The 17,540-nt window shown below is 36.2% G+C and overlaps 1 protein-coding gene across 3 annotated transcripts in view; it reads right to left on the reverse strand.

The window, feature by feature from the left end:
- LOC120318652 (calsequestrin-2) overlaps nt 1–17,540 on the reverse strand; it is a 75,641-nt gene that overhangs the window by 12,392 nt on the left and 45,709 nt on the right. For all 3 annotated transcript variants that reach the window (XM_039366556.1, XM_039366554.1, XM_039366555.1), the window contains 4 exons: nt 13,740–13,785; nt 5,768–5,822; nt 4,881–4,981; nt 1,150–1,224 (listed from right to left, as the gene is read on the reverse strand). In XM_039366556.1, coding sequence (XP_039222490.1) covers nt 1,150–1,224; nt 4,881–4,981; nt 5,768–5,822; nt 13,740–13,785 — 277 coding nt within the window. The remainder of the gene's footprint in view (nt 1–1,149; nt 1,225–4,880; nt 4,982–5,767; nt 5,823–13,739; nt 13,786–17,540) is intronic.

Genomic DNA, 17,540 nt, shown 5'->3' on the forward strand with positions numbered 1-17,540 from the left:
AACCACACAGCATCTCTGTAGTACATGAACAAAAGTCCGCCAAAATATCTTAAGCAAACCAAAAGACCCAGTAGCCCAAGAAGAAAAAAAAATAGGCTCATCTATAATGCAAGGACTGTAAAAGCCTCTTCATAGAGCAGACAGGCAGAAGACCAACAAAGTGAATCTATGAACACCAACTCTTTACAACCCTGTAATGCCTTGCTTCGGGGTGGGGTTGAGTGACTGAATGGAGCTGAGTGTTTACTGGCCAGATGTCCTTCCTGATGTCTACTCAGAGTTCGCAGCAGATATTTTCTCTTTGCATCCTAACAAAGAGAAACATCTGTCACTGAGTGGGAGATGAGTGTCTTCACCTCTAGGTGGCTCAATCTATGAATGCCAACTGTCAGAAAAATATGATGAAAACTCAATCTTTTAATGAAAAGATTCCACCACAGTTTCAACTATGAAACTATTAGCAGGTTTTGTGTGCATGCGTGCTCATATGGGCACACATCTTCAAATCAGTGTTGACTTTCTTTGTTTAAGCATTGTTCAGTTGGTATATAGTTATTACTTGAATTTTATAAACAACTGTTAATCTCCAGGGCTATCCTTCCAAAGTAAATTCAATGTGAATACTGCATCCCTCACCCTGCAGAAATACATAAAAAAAACAAAACCCTTTCAAAACACCACACAGTACTGGCTGCAAATATACAGTATATCAGGCCTGGGGAGTTGGCTTGCAAAAAAGCAGCCAAAATTTTCCTTGTGTAGGTTAGGAAGAAAGAAGGAAAGGCCTTCCCTATAAACTGTCTTCAGTTTGTAGAGCAGACAAAACAGGAATATCTGTAGTTCATTATAATGAATCTTATGCTATTAAAATTAACAAGACACAGTAAGTTCTTATGACAATTTATGTGTATACCATGCAAGACAAAGTAACAAGGCTGTGACAATTGTTCTGCTCTACCCCATAATGGAGCAGTTGAACTTATTATTATATCATCTTAATTATGTCCATCATTTATGCAGAGCTGTATTCACACTTCTGTAAGACAGTGGGATGCTTAGAGAACAGACAAGATATGCAAGTAAGCACAAAACCAGATCCAGTAGCCTTGATGTTAAGGCCATTGAAACTATGAGCCAGCTGATACTCACATCGGTGACATTTACCACACCAATTTGTGGCTTGAACAGGTCAATCTTGAATGTCTTTTCCCAGTATGTGATCAGCTGTAGAAGCAAAATAAATAAATAAAGCTTACTTATACTTTCATTCATATTGTGAACTCAAAAAGTTTGAGATTATGACTTCATTTCTACCTAATGGTCAACTACTCACTTGCAGCCAAGTTATAGGGGCAGACCAGTCAGTTTTCAGTTTAAAGTTGCCCTCAAACACAATTTTCAATTTCCTGTGGCTTGGAGGATATATGGAAAAAATATCGCTGGGGGGATTTTGAACTGAGCAATAACAGCTGGAAGCTGAAGATATCATGGTAGGAACAGAATCAGTATCAGTGGGAGGATTGTCTCCTGATGCAAGCAACAAGAAGCTAAGAGGCAGAGGCAAGAGACAATGCAGCAGGTTTCCTCTGGGAGATGGTTTTTTTCAGCATGACTGCCCATCACTGTGCAGGGCTCCATTTCAACAGTGACAAGGGAAGGGAGTAAGCCTTTCCAGGGGCAGAAGAGTGTTGGATAGCAGACATCTAGGCCATTTCCTGGTGAAAGGATATAGCTGCAGCACCATGCTGTAATTTATGCAGTGCAATATTATGGCCTGGTGCACACATAAATGCTGAACCTTTGTGGGCCAGCAATTGTGATTTAGTAGTACTGATGGCTTGTTCAACACTCTGAGTCCTTTGGGATTGGGCGGCATATAAATAAAATTAAATACAAATACAAAATACAAATACTCTTTGGATAAAAACAGACTTGGACTTAACTTTTAATGCAATCGCATACTAAAAGCACACACCTGGCAATGCACTTTCAAGACACTTCTCTCCCATGCTCATGGCAATTTAAGATTGGTTTAAAAAAACCTTCCAGGCCACAACCATTTTGCAACAGATTTTTGTGTTCTAAATATTGAATAGCATTTAAATATTAAATATTTATATAACAACTTTAATAAATTGTGTTATATATCAAATATTTTAATGTATGTATTTAATCATGTTTATCTTCCTTTCTATTTCATTAAATTTCAAAATACATTGAGAAAAATTCAAATGGAATTTTAAAATGTTATGTGCTCTCATGTGGAATACATGAGAAAATGTTTCTAGATTGAGTTATTTGAATATTTCCAAAAAGGAAGATGTGTTGACCAAAGAAAGAAAGCTATTGCATAAATAATTGAAAGTCTAACCCTATTTGAATTTTAATATAAGAAAACTGGTTGTGAATATATACAGTAAAACTGCCTTTAATTTTTAAAACATATTTATAAACAACATTGCTACAGCAATGGAAATCTTATACAGTATTTGCAGCAGTTTGCTTTAAATGAAGAAACAACTGCAGCCTAGAACAACACCGTTTGAGTAGGGCTGTCTTATAAATATGCCTTATGAATGCCTTATAAAAGCTGACTAGAGTAGCCCCACAGTGAGATAGGTGGCAAATAAATTTAACAAATAAACAAACAAACAAACAAACAAATAAAATAAATAAATTTTAATCACTGCAGAAAAAAAGAAAAAGGAGAAATAGGGCTTCCTCACTCATAAAACAGTTATCACAAATTTTGAAAACTGCAGATTTCTACAGATTATAAAGTAGAATTATGTAAAATCAACTGATCCTTGTACTCTTTTTGTGAAATTCAAAAACTTTCTTGAATTGAAAAACACTAGGGGAAAATATTTTATATATGTTTTTAAGTTGTAAGAAATAATAGCATATGGGGGACTTCTGGATGGAAAAAAATGGAGGACTAACACACAACAAATAGCAAAGACACTGTGGTGGTGGAGACTGGTGACCAGGAGACAAACCCTGGCCAGCAGAGCTTCTTGGACAAGGAGAAGCCAGGAGATTACCAGCTTGTGCTTCAGAGGGCAGTTCCTTGTGAGGAAACCCATCAAATTTGCAGATGACACTAAACTGGCAGGAATAGCCAATACCACAGAAGACAAGTTCAGGATCCAAAAAGACCTTGACAAACTTGAAGAATGGGCCCTGTCTAACAAAATGAACTTTAATGTGGAGAAAAGCAAAGTTTTACATTTAGGCAGGAAAAATCAAAGGTACAAGTACACATTAGGTGAGACCTGGCTCAAAAACAGTAACTGTGAGAGGGACCTTGGACTCCTAGTGGACGATCACTTGACTATGAGCCAGCAGAACTTGAACTAAGAAAGTTTAAAACAGATTAAAGGAAGAGCTGAATTTCATATTAGTTTATTAGGATTAATTTAATAAATAATGGATCCCTTCATGGGACTAAGAATTGTTTAAATTTAACATGTGATAATTAAAAGCATTAAGTATGTGATAAAATGGGTTAGGAATTTGGGTTATATCACATGGACCAATGGAAGGGAATGTGGCTAGAAGGATTGAAATTCACATTATATTACAATTTAAGCGAGAACATTTATAAAATGTGTATGACAGCAGAAAAATTATCTAAGATGTATAAAGATACTTATAATCAATACTGGAAGTGTGGAAAACATGAACGGATAGTTACCATGCATGATGGACTTGCAAAAACCAAAAATAATTGGATACAAATACATATGATGATACAAAGAATTTTAAAAACCAATATTCAGATGAAACCAGAACTTTTTAAATTGGGACTAATGGGTAACAACTTAGAAAAGACCTATGGAAGTGTGCTGGTCCAGTATGTAGCCATCTGGTCAGAGTGTATGACTAGCTTAGAAATTAAGAACTGTGTGTAGAGCAAGTAGCATTTTAAGGGTTAGAGTGCTGACCCCTTAAGGATGGCCTTCTGGGAAATGTAGTTTAATTGTTACCTGGTTATATCTGTGTTCTAACTGGTCACTGGGAGGGTCTTGTGTTTTTATTACAAGATATCCTGTGTACATGCCAGTTTTATTGTCTCTCCATAAATCCTAGCCACGAGGCTGGGAGCTCCGTAGAATGGGGAAATCTATTATCCTTTTACTTTCCTGTCTCATGCAAAGAAGATTGCCTGTTTCAAGTGAAATCCAGCAATCTTCTTTGCATGAGACAGGAAAGGAAGACTGATTTTATATATGGTAACTATTGCAAGACTATTATATGCACAAAGTTGGAAAAATACTGAAATATCCACAATGGAGGAGTAGGTTGTGAAGATGGTGGAACATGTAGACATGGAAAAAAATAATCTGTTTGATCACAAGTAAGACAATAAGTACTTTTATAAAAGGCTGGAAAAATGAATTTATCATTTATGGATTTGTTGATTAAAAAGAGATGAATATGGCTAGAAGGGAACCATGTAATTTTAAAGAGGGAGGAGAGATAATAAGTTTGTAACTGTTGTAAAGAAGATCAGAAGTCACTTCTTTATATATTTCCCTTTTTTCTATCTGCATTGTTTCTTATATTTTTTTCTTTTCCTAATGTTACACTATATAATTTTATATTTGCCTTTTACTCTGTAAAATTCTCCAATGATAATTATATATATATATGCGTATATACATGTGTGTGTGTGTATATATATATGTATATGTGTGTATGTACACACACACACATACACACATATACTAGAATATAGGCATTCAAATTAATACTTACAAATCTGAAAGTCATATATTAAATTCATCCTGGAATTTTTTCTTGATGGTAGTATACAATTAATTCAACTGATTGCAATTCTTTGCTCTCTATTATACATGGAATGTCTATGTACTTACCAGAGGAAAATCATCAGGATCAATCCAGACAATGCTTAGATCAGGATTATCAGTGTTGTCTTTGGCAACCTGTTTGACAATTTCCAGGAATTCGAAGCCATCTGAAATTATAACAGTTAAGTGATAGGCTTGTGGGATTGCTCTGCAGAAGAATACTTAGGGTGTTTATAGTAATCAGACAAGAATAGCAAGTTCCAAGCAACTACAATCATATAAGAGAAGGTGATTTCAGTGCACCATTTCTCAGTCCCCCCATTTCACTAGTGGTTCACTGTCTGCTTTCAAATTTGGGTGGTACTTGCCAAGTCCTTTTGAAGACACTAAACTCTGAGTTCAGCCCACTCAGAACTGGAATGGAAGATTTCTGGTGAAGAACTTTTTTTTCCATTTTAATGTTAGACATACTGTATCACAGGGGAGTAAATGACCTCAGAAAGAGAGTGAAGATGGTTCCAGTTACATATGAAACACTGAGGAGGAGAACAGCTAGCAATGAATCAGCGATTGAAGTATTATTGCAAATGAAACATTTCAGAGATTAAGCTGAAAATGCCCAGATAAATGGTTTTTATTTCAAAATCTGATTCCCTAATTAATTTGCTTTTAGCATTTATTTGCATAAAGAAAAATGCAAAAATACATACATCCACCTTCCCTCCTCTAAAAGCATGCGAGTATACTGTATATACTTGTCTTTTGAGCTAATTTCTCCTACATGTGAAGAATGGAACATAGTTCATGGAGGTGAATACCCATAATCAGCATACATTTTTATGTCATTGGACACTTTCTTGTAATAGACAGGTGGCAGACAGAAAGTCATCCCCTGACAGCAATGTCTTATGTTCTTTACACAAAGACCTGCAACAAGCCTATGTGTTTTGTACCTGGATCATCTTTTTCAGCAAATGCCACAATGTGAATTCCATCTAGATCGTCCTCCTGTATGCAAGAAACATGTTTTGATGAGTCCACATCATTAATTACAAAGCATGCAATACCACCAAAACATACATACACCACACACTGCTATTCCATAGTTTCAAATTTTACAAGATAGAGAGACAGACAAACTTAGGAATAGAAAATAGAAATATTATTGGTTATGTTTATCCTGAAAATGAGAAGACCGTAGGGAGAGTTGGAAGGAACCTTTAAGGTCTTCTAGACCAGCCCCCTGTTCAAGCAGGGAAGCCTATACCATTCTAGATAAATGGTTGTCCAATCTATTCTTGGATATCTCCATTGAAGGAGCACTCACAATTTCTGGAGGCAAACCATTCCATTGTTTTCACTGTCAATAAATCTCTCTTCAATAATCGTTCATTACTTACTCCTGTTACTTCTTGCTCTACCCTTAGGTGCTTTGGAGAATCGATTGTTAAGTATTGGAAGACTGTTTCAAGTCAACCCCAGTCGTTCTCTTTGCTAAATTAGACATACCAAGTTCCTGCAACTGTTCATTGTACAATTTAACCTTCAGACCCCCTTATCATCTTCATTGCTTTTCTCTACACTTTTTCTAGAGTTTCAATATCTTTTTTGTATCATGGTGATTAAAACTGGAAGTGTGATCTTACCAGTGCAATATAAAGCAGTACTACATTTCACATGATCTTGATACTATCTCTCTGTTGATGCAGCATACGACTGCATTGACTTTTTTTGGCAGCTGCAGCACACTCATAGTAAAGCAGTTGTCCGCTAGGATTCTTAGATCCATTTCACAGTTACAGCCAAAGACCTTACTTTTCTTCCCTCTGAACACTATTTTCCTGGATAGGGCCTAATTTTGAAGTCTGTCAAGTTCTTTCTGGATCTTGAGTCTATCTTCCAAAGTGTTGGCTATCTCCCCCCCCCCCCCGTCATCAGTAAATTTGATGAGTTCCCCTTCTATCCCCTCATCTAAATCATTTATACAGATGTTGAAGAGTACTGGGCTTAAGACAGAACCTTGAGATACCCACTATATGCTTCCCTTCATTTACAAGACTACATGCTGAGTGCAGTTGATCTACCAGTTGTGAATCCATGTGGTGGTGATGCTGTCTATCCCACATTTTTCTATCTTATCAAGAAGTAGGCTCCGATCTACTTTGTCTTACTTACTTACTGAAGTCTTCGAATATCAGAAAAGCTGTCTTATAGGACATTGAGTAATTGCCCCAGAAGACTGGGCAAGAAACCATGGGTATTTAATTTAAATTACACAGAAGTCAATTTCAATTGGACATTAAAAAATTATTCCTAACAGTGAGAACTGTTTAACAATGCAAAACTTTCTTGGGTGAATTCTCTTCACTGGAGGTTTTAAGCAATAGCAATTGCACTTAGTACTAGCACTCAGACTTATATACCACTTCATAGTGCTTTACAGCCCTCTTTGTAAAGAGTCTGCATATTGTCCCCAATAATCTGAATCCTCATTTTACCGGCCTTGGAAGGATGGAAGGCTGAATCAACCTTGAGCCAGTGAGAATCAAACTGCTGGCAGTCAGCAGAATTAGCCTGCAATACTGCATTCTAACCACTGCACCACCAAGGCTTTGAGGCTCAGCAGAGGCCAGATGGCCATTTCTTTGAGCTGGAGGTTCTTTTGAACCTAGATATTCTGTGGTTTTAAATTACTTAAATCATTGCAACTGGCAATTACAGAAATCAAATGAAGTTTTCTCTTTCTGGATTATTGTTCAGTTACTTTATGGTAAACATAATTTTGTCATTTAAGAGATTTAGAGTTAAAATAATAATAAAAGGAGAAAGAAGAAGTTTCCTGACAGTCAGAAGAATTAATCAATGGAACGGCTTACCTCCATTGATTGTAGATGCTCCATCACTGGAGGTTTTTAACAAGAGACAAGTCAGCTATTTGTCTAGAATAGTATAGTGTCTCCTGCTCCAGCAGGGGGTTGGACTAGAAGATCTCCAAAGCCCTTCCAACCCTGTTATTCTCTTTTCTGTATTCTGTAAAGATGACTTGTGAAAAAATGATATTAAAAATCAAGTCTGGGACAGATTTTCTTCCAAAAAATAGCATCCAAACCTTGGGCAGCTGGGTTCAGTAAAATTATATTGGCAAAAGTCCCCAGAGTTGGCAGAGAGGATGTTTATTGTGCACCTGCTACAAACGTCATCTTGGAATTATACCATGGAAAACCCTCATGTTCCTTGTGTCCCGCCAATCCCAGCTTTCAATTTCAATTGGTATTAATGCAAGAGGAAAAAAAATCCATCTAAATGCTAATGTCTTTCTCCTCTGAGTCCAAAAGTGACAGAACCCCATAAAATGAAGAATTAAAAGAATAAGTGGAAAATATTGGTGGAGGGATGGGAGAGAGAGATTGTAAGACCAAGGCTTCCACAGGGGAATCAGAGTCTGAGAGGGATATTTAAAGTAGATTTATGACTGAAATTGGAGCAAAAGTAGTCCAAGATAGTGTGGCCTTCTGTGCTTCTTTCTTGTTTTCCCCATACTCTCCCACTCAATCTCCAGCTGTCTTAACACAAGCATAATGCCAGAGTCAATAACTCATTAAACAAAAGACCCAGCTCTTCTCTCCAGTGCAGTAGTAGAAGTTTTTCTCCAGGTTCTTGTAGGGTGTATATAATTATGTGCCAGAGATTATAGACTGCTATTCAATTCAGTGGCAACAAAGTGAAACTCTATCTACCACACTGACCTGCACACTCACAGTTGAAATGACATTTTAGTGAGTCAATCTATCCATTCCAATCCCTATGTGATCTACTCTGATTGACAATAGTTCCAGATGTTTTCAGGCAAAAGTCCTATCAAGCCAAAATCACTTAACTGGAAGTGATAAAGTTTCCACCTTAGATCTTTAGTATCCAAAACAGAAATACTTTGCCTGTGAGCTCAAATTACACCTTATGTGAATGGTATAACAGAAATTGTCACATTCTAGAATTGTCTCCTCCTTCCCATTCTCTTCTAGATACAAGTGAGAGGGTAAATTAAGCCATCTCCATCTATGATTTTGGATGAAATGTCTAGCTGCTATTTGTGTTAAGAAAATAATGTGCTCCCATTCTTTGCCATTGGAAGTTTTGCCCTCTCTGTGTGTGGGTTTTCTACTTACCATCTATGCAATGCAATGTGCCAGACCTCTTCAGACAGCCCCTAACAATATCCTCCCCATTGCAAAAGCAATGCAGAGTATTCCCTATAAACTAACCAGTGATTTAACCAACAGAGAAAGAATAAAAGCTGGCAAGAAATCAGTGCTCAGTCCATGTCTTCTGTCCATTTATGAAGTAGTCTGGAGGTGAGAGAAGAAGTAGATCCTTGCCCAGTTTAAGAAGCCTGGCAAAATGGTATCAAGGCATCATAGTTCAAAAGCACTTTTGTGCAGTCCTTTGTTCCATTGATCCAGAAGAGAATCAGCTGGAGTTCCCAAGCTGATTCTCTTCTGGATCAATTGTGAAAAATCTCAAATGTTGATCTAAGATGCCAGAGCAACTTGGAGCTTGTAGACAAGACATAATCCAATTGGTGGGAAGTACTATTTCTCCCTCCCTTCCTCACCATTAACAAGCCATCTCAGGACCCCAGGTGCCCTTGCACTAGATTTCTGAGTGGCAGCCAGCAATGTTTTTGTTTTTTATTTTGTCTCATCCCAAAGCAAGCACAACAGAAAAAGGGCTCAGGGGCACTGACCAGCTCAGGTGAATGCTTGCAACAGCCACAGGAGGGACAATGAAAATGAGGCAACATAAAAGAAATTCTAAGAAATCTGATGAAATGAAAACAGGAGCTGTTGAGCCTTAACTTCAGCAGGGAGAGAAGAAAATTGAAGAGCCAGGGATGTGCAATTTCTTGTGGGAAGTGGAAATATTCTGTGTGTGAAGGGGAGCGTTCTGGAGGGGAGGGAAGCAATTTTGTAACTATAATAAAGCAGAGATGGAAGTTATATCTATCTCTTATCCCAAAGGTGCTTTTTCAAGAGGTAACTGTACTTTGTTTTTCCTTGAAGACGCTTCACTTCTCGTCCAAGAAGCTTCTTCAGTTCCAACTCAAGAGCTGAAGAAGCTTCTTGGATGAGAAGCAAAATGCCTATGAGAAGCACCTTTGGGACAACCGTGGCCTAGATAACTGAGAATCTCCATAGACATTTAACTCTTATATAGAAGTTACAATGCATTTCAGGAATAGGCAAAGCCTGGCACTAGTCTTGCCACATCTCTAGGAGAAAGTCAAAGAGCAAGTAGATGTGAGCTTTGGAAGAAAGGCAGAATGATGATGATCATCATCATTAGGATCCTGGCATTCTGGGAACAACACAAGAGCACAGAGCCAGTTCCTAAACAGCACAAATCAGATGTGTGGCTGGAGCCTCAGACTGACTCTCCCTGCAATTAATTGGTTCACAGAGAATATGCTAAAAGCCTGTTTGGGCTTGAAACAGCTTTTTTTCCTCAGCTTTTAGGAGTTGAGAGATACAGGAGACCTAGGCCTGGATTCAGTCAGTGCTGTCTGTTAAAATGGTTTAAGTAGGGCTTTTTAAATCATAGAACGCACCAAAATGGAGTTCTGGCAACTTTTTTTGACAGATTTTCCAGAATTGTGTTCTTTTCCTATTGTTGCCCTTCCTATCCTCGTTTGCTTTTGAAAATGCCCCGTTGGCAGTACAATCTGAATGGGGTCCCCTCCGGTGCTGTCTGCCTCCTCTAGGAGGAGCTATGAGGCGCCGGAGCACCACAGCCAGAGCGTGGCTTGATTGGCTGGGTTGGACCATGTGATGTGGAAGCCGATGGTGGCGGTAGGAGATACATAAACATGGAGGCCATCTTTCATGAGAGGGCGAGTGAGTCTTTTGCCTTCCCTTACAGAAGGAGGGTTGTGAGGTTAAAAAGAAAGGCAGCTGGCATGGAAGCTTGCCCAACAGCGAAACTTTGCTATTTCAGTTCCTTGGGTAGTTCAAAGGCTGGGATATCTATGAAAATCTTTTTTTAGTCTTTATATTCAAATTGCAGAGGGGAAGAATAAGAATAAAGCCAATGTCTTGTGATCTGGAAGTATTATTATTATTAATAATATATATTAATTATGTACTGGTCAGATGTAAAGGTAAACCTACAGTATGAAGTTTAATCAGATCTATTTATTAAATTGTGTTTAACTTAAAGATAAATTAAAAGTAATCTGTTCACTGACAAAGTTTCAACTTTAATTTGTTTCAAGTCAATATCCATATTAAACTCCAAATGTAAATTTTTCCACCTTGTTTGACAACTTCTTAAAAATAATTCAATCTTTTACAAGCAACCAAATTTTGTTTTATTGGGCCAATTTCATTCCACATAGAAAGCTGCCATTTCCACTCATTAAACTAAATGGGTATGTCAGTGGTAAATGTCCCAAAAGATTAATAAAATGTCTTCTTGTAATTTAAAGCCATACAGTGCATGATAACATTAATAGTATTAACTTACCTTGAACAAAATCCTAGTCTTTTAGATACACTAAAAATTGAAGGTTTTTTTTTTCAACTACAAAGGTAAACCTTGTAGGGTAGGCAAGGCGGGTTTTATGACATGTATGAGTTCTGGCACTTTTTTTGTTTACAAAAAAAGCACTGGGTTTAAATCTCAAACAGAGTTTTAATTAAAGATATAAAGGGCTGACAACGAGATTTCTACAGGCAAAGCATGTATTTTATGAGATGAAAGGCGCTGGGATTGGGAAAGGGGGAATCTTTACTGAGGTTCTCTCAGGTCTGAAGTGTTGTGCTTTGAGGTTTTATTGCTGCTGAACTCTGCCTACCTCCTTCTGAGCCCACTGCTAGGAGTTGCACCTGTGATGACAGAGGGAAGCTTCCTTGATGGATGTTTTCAGTAATTAGGAGTTTTTTTGATTAACGTTTGATTAATTTATGTTTTTTTATTAATGTTTCTAGTTTTTGGAGGAGCAAAGAAAGCTATGTACTACCTGATAAGAAAACTGGTTTAAACCTATCAAGGACACATGTGGCTTAGACATTATAATGTGAGAAACATATCTCTTGAATATGAAGATGAGAGTATGATATTCAAAATCATACTAAGAATATAATGGGATGCTATGGAATGCTACATATTACATACTAGACTTACTGAGTCTTACAGAGACGTGTCAGTTAATGTTAACAAATGAAAGAACAATTCTAAACCTAATATGTATATAAGATGATTTTCTACCTTTCCAAGCTGCTATTCTCTTCTCTTGGGTAAGGTGCCTCTCCTTACTTGTGTACATAAATAAAGAGATTTTAGTCTATCTTTCCAATTCAGGTTATGTTTTGGCAAGGATAACAGCAATCTAACAGATCTATGACATTTACTGCTAACACTGAATGAAGTGGGAGGTGAAGGGTAGGAAGAATATGGCTACAGAACAGCTTTCTATGTTCCCTTTCAATTGCATTATTGCCAAACATCAAAATAAATGAAATTTAAAACTGCCATGCTTAGCTGCTTTTAATGATAAATTATTCAGTACTTCTATGTTCCAAAATCCACTTCTGCTATAAGAAAAAGAGATTCCTCTATAGAGGTATACACTATGTGTGCAGCTTAGAAAAAGTTGTTATCCTTAATTGCTTGATGACAAAAGAAGGTCACTTTGACTTGATCATTATTTTTATTTATATGCTATGGAGTCAATGATCTTGACCTATTCACTGATGTACCATAATTTTATAAAACAATGGAATGTATTCTCTAAATTTATTAAACACAACATAGTACATGCATGTGTCTATCTTTATATGGATAAACTAGACATTGGTTCTCTTAGAAGGAGGTTTCTTAGCAATGATGGCTCATTCTCAGTCGGTCTTCTCATTTGTACACAGTTCTGTTGCTGCCAGAAATTAGCTCTGACATTTGCAGAGTGCCTTGAATTGAGTTTTGTGGATTAGGAGAGGAGGAATTCTAGCCTGAATGTATATTTATTTGTTTGTTTAACTTTTGAGCAGAATATAAATACAGGAAAAGATTTAAAAATTAAAACCATTATGGAAAGCAGCACAATAAAATATAATATTAAGCAACAATAAGATAACAATTGCTATGGAATTAAAATTTCAATAAAAAACTGGCAATATTATACTGGGAAAAATAGTGAAATAATATTTTAAATATAAATATAAAAATATAAAATATAAGATGAAGCAAGGTGCCCCTTCCTCTTCTGGCTATCCTTCTTAACTCATTTGGCCAGAGAAAGACTTCAGAAAGCACCTGTCAGCCCTTTAGGGTAGATACACTTGAATACCCAAATTAAGAATACTAAAATATTCTGCTACTATTACAATAACAGAAGCTTGAGAAGAAAGAAGTTTCTGCCTTTATCCTGAAGAGAATTAAAGACCGTCAAGTCTGAGACACCTTCTCAAATTCCATTCCTCCTTTAGACTCAGATTTCTCTATCTGACCCTTGCTTTAGCTGCAGTTCTTTATCCTCGTTCTTCAAGGTTATTCTCATGGCCCATTTCAACAATCCAAGGATTAATAAGCAGGAACAGATACCATTTTTGATAGTCTGCACTAGGTTCCCTATGGCTTCATAGCCTTGGACTATCACTTTGAATTTGGCCTTGAAATGGCAAAGCATTGGCATAAGATGATCTCATTAACTGTTTGCTGGCACTGTTTGAACCAAATTTCTCAATCATTTCCTAGATTATTCATCTATAAAGACATTGTAAAAGTTGAAACATCAGTTTGGATGAGCATGAATGACTATTGCATGAATAATCGCACATCCAACCTACAAAAGCCTGCAAGATGCTATTTTAGCTTTTCTAACTAACCCAGGGCTTTTTTCAAATGAATATTCCATAAGGTTTACACCCTTACCCAGATCTCAAACATGTCTTCAGGTTGCAACTTGCGCAGTGTGCTTCTGAAAGGGAAACAAATGGTTTTCAGTTCCATTCAATTCTATTTCAATTCATAAGAATATGTGTAGGAAAAGTAGATTAGGAAAGCATGACTGGCAGATCAGAAACCAGTTCCATAAAACATTACAGTCACTCTTCAACAAACACAGAAGGGCTGGAGGATATTCAGAGAAGATGGTATTAACCTGAACAACAGCAGTGTGTGGGGCTGATTCTATCAGATTCAAAGTATTATATTGCCTTTTCCCTTCTTGTTTTCTCTGCTACCCATGTAGATAGAACAGATTCTTTTCCTGAGAGGAGAGTTGAATAGCAAAATCTTTATATGAACTGGACTTTCAAATAAACATTGAAATGAATAAGGTAGGGAATGTAGACAAAGCCTTGTGGATTACAGTGATGTGAGGGGGAAGGCTTTTTGTACTAGTTAATAGATCTTCACTCTTTTGTACTTTTCACAGATACATAGGAACCTTGAAATCATTCAGCCATTTTTTGTAATATATTTTATTGATTTTTTAAAAAACATAAATCACTTAATAATTGGTGAACAGTGTGTTGTCTGGGTTACACTTGTAAAACAATCACTAACAATTGATTTCTATAATCCATAATCCACATAATAGTTTTAGTTGATTTCCTCTTTTCCCAAAATATCCTCTTCTGGAAACATGGAGTTAATACAATTCTTATTGTTTCGATAGATAATTAAATAGATATTTTTCCCAATAGTTCTAAAAATAATAATCACATCAATATAATATTTCTTTTCTATCCAATTATTCTGGTTGCCTTATCATAGATCCTGTTACAGTCCTTATTTTAATTTGTTTCTCCCACCAAATTCTAGATATTCTTACGTTAAGATTTTCTCAAAATTAATTACATTTAAGAATTTAACTCTATTTTTCCATATGAACCATCTCACACTTTTACATTTCTTAAGGAATAGATAAAACAGAAGAAAAAAGGAAAGAAAATCAAGAGTAAAGAAGCATAAAAAATAACATACTGCTCAAAATATATATCCTTCCTATAGATAGATATATCCTATCTATTTATTTCCTAAAGTTCTTATTATTTTTAACCATAATTAAAAATATGTTTAATCTTTAAACTTTCCATTTAATACATCTAGTCATCTAGTCCTTTAATTCTTATTCAAAACATTTTTTATCCTTTATAGTTTTCTTAAATTCAATCACATTTAAACATCGAAAACATTTACTTTATCTAAGTCATTTCAACTCTTTTATATTACTCATATCAAGAAAGGGAACAAAAAAGGGAAAAAAGCATACTATATTATTTAGGGAATTCATTCCTCTTAGAATGACATATATATTCCAAAACTTTTCTATTTCTTTACCCATATTCAAACAAATATTTCTTTTCTAAGTATTCTCGCTGGTAAGTCCCATCATCTATTTTCTTAGTTTCTACTTTAGTCTTTCTTTTGCCCAGTGTCTTTCTTAATCAATGTATTTTGCTGAATCAAAAAGTTTTTCCATATGTTCGTAAATGTTGCTGCAGATATAAAAAGTAAATCAGGAGAAGTGTCTTTGTACGGGACTTCTGCTTTTCCATGTTTGTTGAAAATCTTTTTCTTTTTCTTTCTCGCGCTTCTCTTATCATTTCCTTTCTCTCCAATGTTCCTGATATCTCTATAGTCCATTTTATCTGATCTGTTTTCTTGTCCTCAGATTTATTTTGTAGTCTTAAGGGATAAGTTGTTTTTTTCCAATTCATATGAATTTTTCCCCACTTGGATTAAATCATGTTTCCTTGTTTTGTTAAATTATATCTTTAAGTCTCTCTTCTCAATTCTATATCCATTGATCTGTTTTATCTACTCTTTCTCTGCTGTTGTTTTCTTGGAATTTTTTTGTTGTAGAGTTAACTTGGAAATACATTGATTTATATTTTCAATGTTCTTTTGGATTTCTTTGTGGTTTAAAGTCATTGTTGTTTGAATTAGTCACAGTATACTACATATCTCCTCCTCTGATGTATTTATGTTTTCTTGATATGTTCTTTCTACATGTCTCTGATCCATGACAGCCAAGAATTTGAGTTTTCCTCTTCCTTTCTTTTCTCTGTAAATAGCTTTAGAGTCCCAATTAGATAGATATTTGTAATCCAAATAGTTCAAAAAAGATTTTTTTTCTGAAATTTATAATTTTCTCTTTGTCTACAGTCCAGATTATTGTCTTTTTTTCACAGCTGTTCTTTGTTGTTAAAGCTTTGAAGGTCACAGACACAGATTAGCTTTCCCCAGATTTTACCAAATCTTATATTAAAGTCATAGCTGTCATAGTCTTCATCTGCCACTAGATGTCAGCAACTATTTGTTTTTCAATTCCCAAAATGAACAATTATCTTTAAAATGAGAGTCTTAACCATTAAAACAATTTTAGATTTATCCAGATTTAAGTTTTAAGTTTCAGATTTTATATTTATTTCACTTCCATATATTTTGATCCTCCATAAAAAGATTAATTCACCGCTTCTGTTAGTATAAGGGAAATCCCCCTCCTTCCCTTTCGGAGGTATTTTGCTTCTTGCGGATCTTTTCCAGGAAATTAAATGTAAAATAGAAAAGAGAAGATCAAATTCCTCACCCAGTTTCAAGCACGCTGTTCACAGTTGTGCTGGTTAGTTTAGTGCTTTTGGATTTTGGTTGCAAGTAGCTTGGGCTGGTCAATGCAATACGGCCAGCCTTTCTCCTGTCGGGTTAGAAGGCTTTCCCCAAGTCGAACGGAATGGCCACCACCATTCCAGAATCGCTGGAGCATCCTTCTTCCTTTGTCACCTCTCCAGGGCGACTTAGACCCATTTAGGGTCCCCTGGCAGGGCGAAATTAGCCACAGGGGTGCGGAGAATCCGCAAGCTCATGACCAGTTGCTACCATGCAGAAGTCTCCATTGGATCCTCTTTTTCAGTTACCAAATGTATGGTAATTTGTAATTTTTTCCAAGTTTTAGGAAGAACATGACAGAAATCCTTACAAAACACTAACCATTAACCAGTTCTAGATATAATAACTCTATCAATCTCAGGAGGGAAAAAGTATAAATTCACTATTTTTCTAGGATTGGCACTTGAATTCAACACATGTGGTTTTGTGGAGACCTTAGTGTGCACATGTGTCATCTCTTCTGTGGGAGCTGCATTGGTTGCCAATTTGTTTCTGAGTGCAATCAAAGGTACTAGTTGTCACCTTTAAAGCCCTTCATGGCTTGGGACCAGGTTATCTGAGGGACCACGACTTGCCAGTCACATCCACCCAATTCACTAGACTAGAGTGAGAAAGCAAGGAATATTGTAGGTTCCCATCCCCTAAGGAGGTATATTTGTGGGACCCAGAAGAGCCTTCTCCATGGTGGCTCCGTCCTTTTGGTATATCATCCCTTCAAAATGTAGACTAGCCCCCACTTTGACACTCTTTTGTAAAGCCCTCTTCAGGGTCTTCACCTGGTTCTGCCAGTGGGCCTGGAGAACCCAGAGTGGGATGAAGCCCATCAAATGGCTTATTTAACTGTGTGTTATCACCAGGCAGGAGGTTGTTGGTTTTTTTTCTATATATATATATATATATATATATATATATATATATATATATATATATATATGGTACAAATAAAATACGAACACCAGGAGAGTATAAATATAAAAATATACTTTACTAAAAGCTGCCAAGCTTTTGTTTGGAAACTCCAAACATCATCAGGGCTAAGGAGCCAGTAAACAATGATGA

This window comes from Crotalus tigris, unplaced genomic scaffold, assembly GCF_016545835.1.
Source record: "Crotalus tigris isolate CLP2741 ecotype Arizona unplaced genomic scaffold, ASM1654583v1 scf7180000020347.5012614909:4044961, whole genome shotgun sequence".
NCBI lineage: Eukaryota > Metazoa > Chordata > Lepidosauria > Squamata > Viperidae > Crotalus > Crotalus tigris.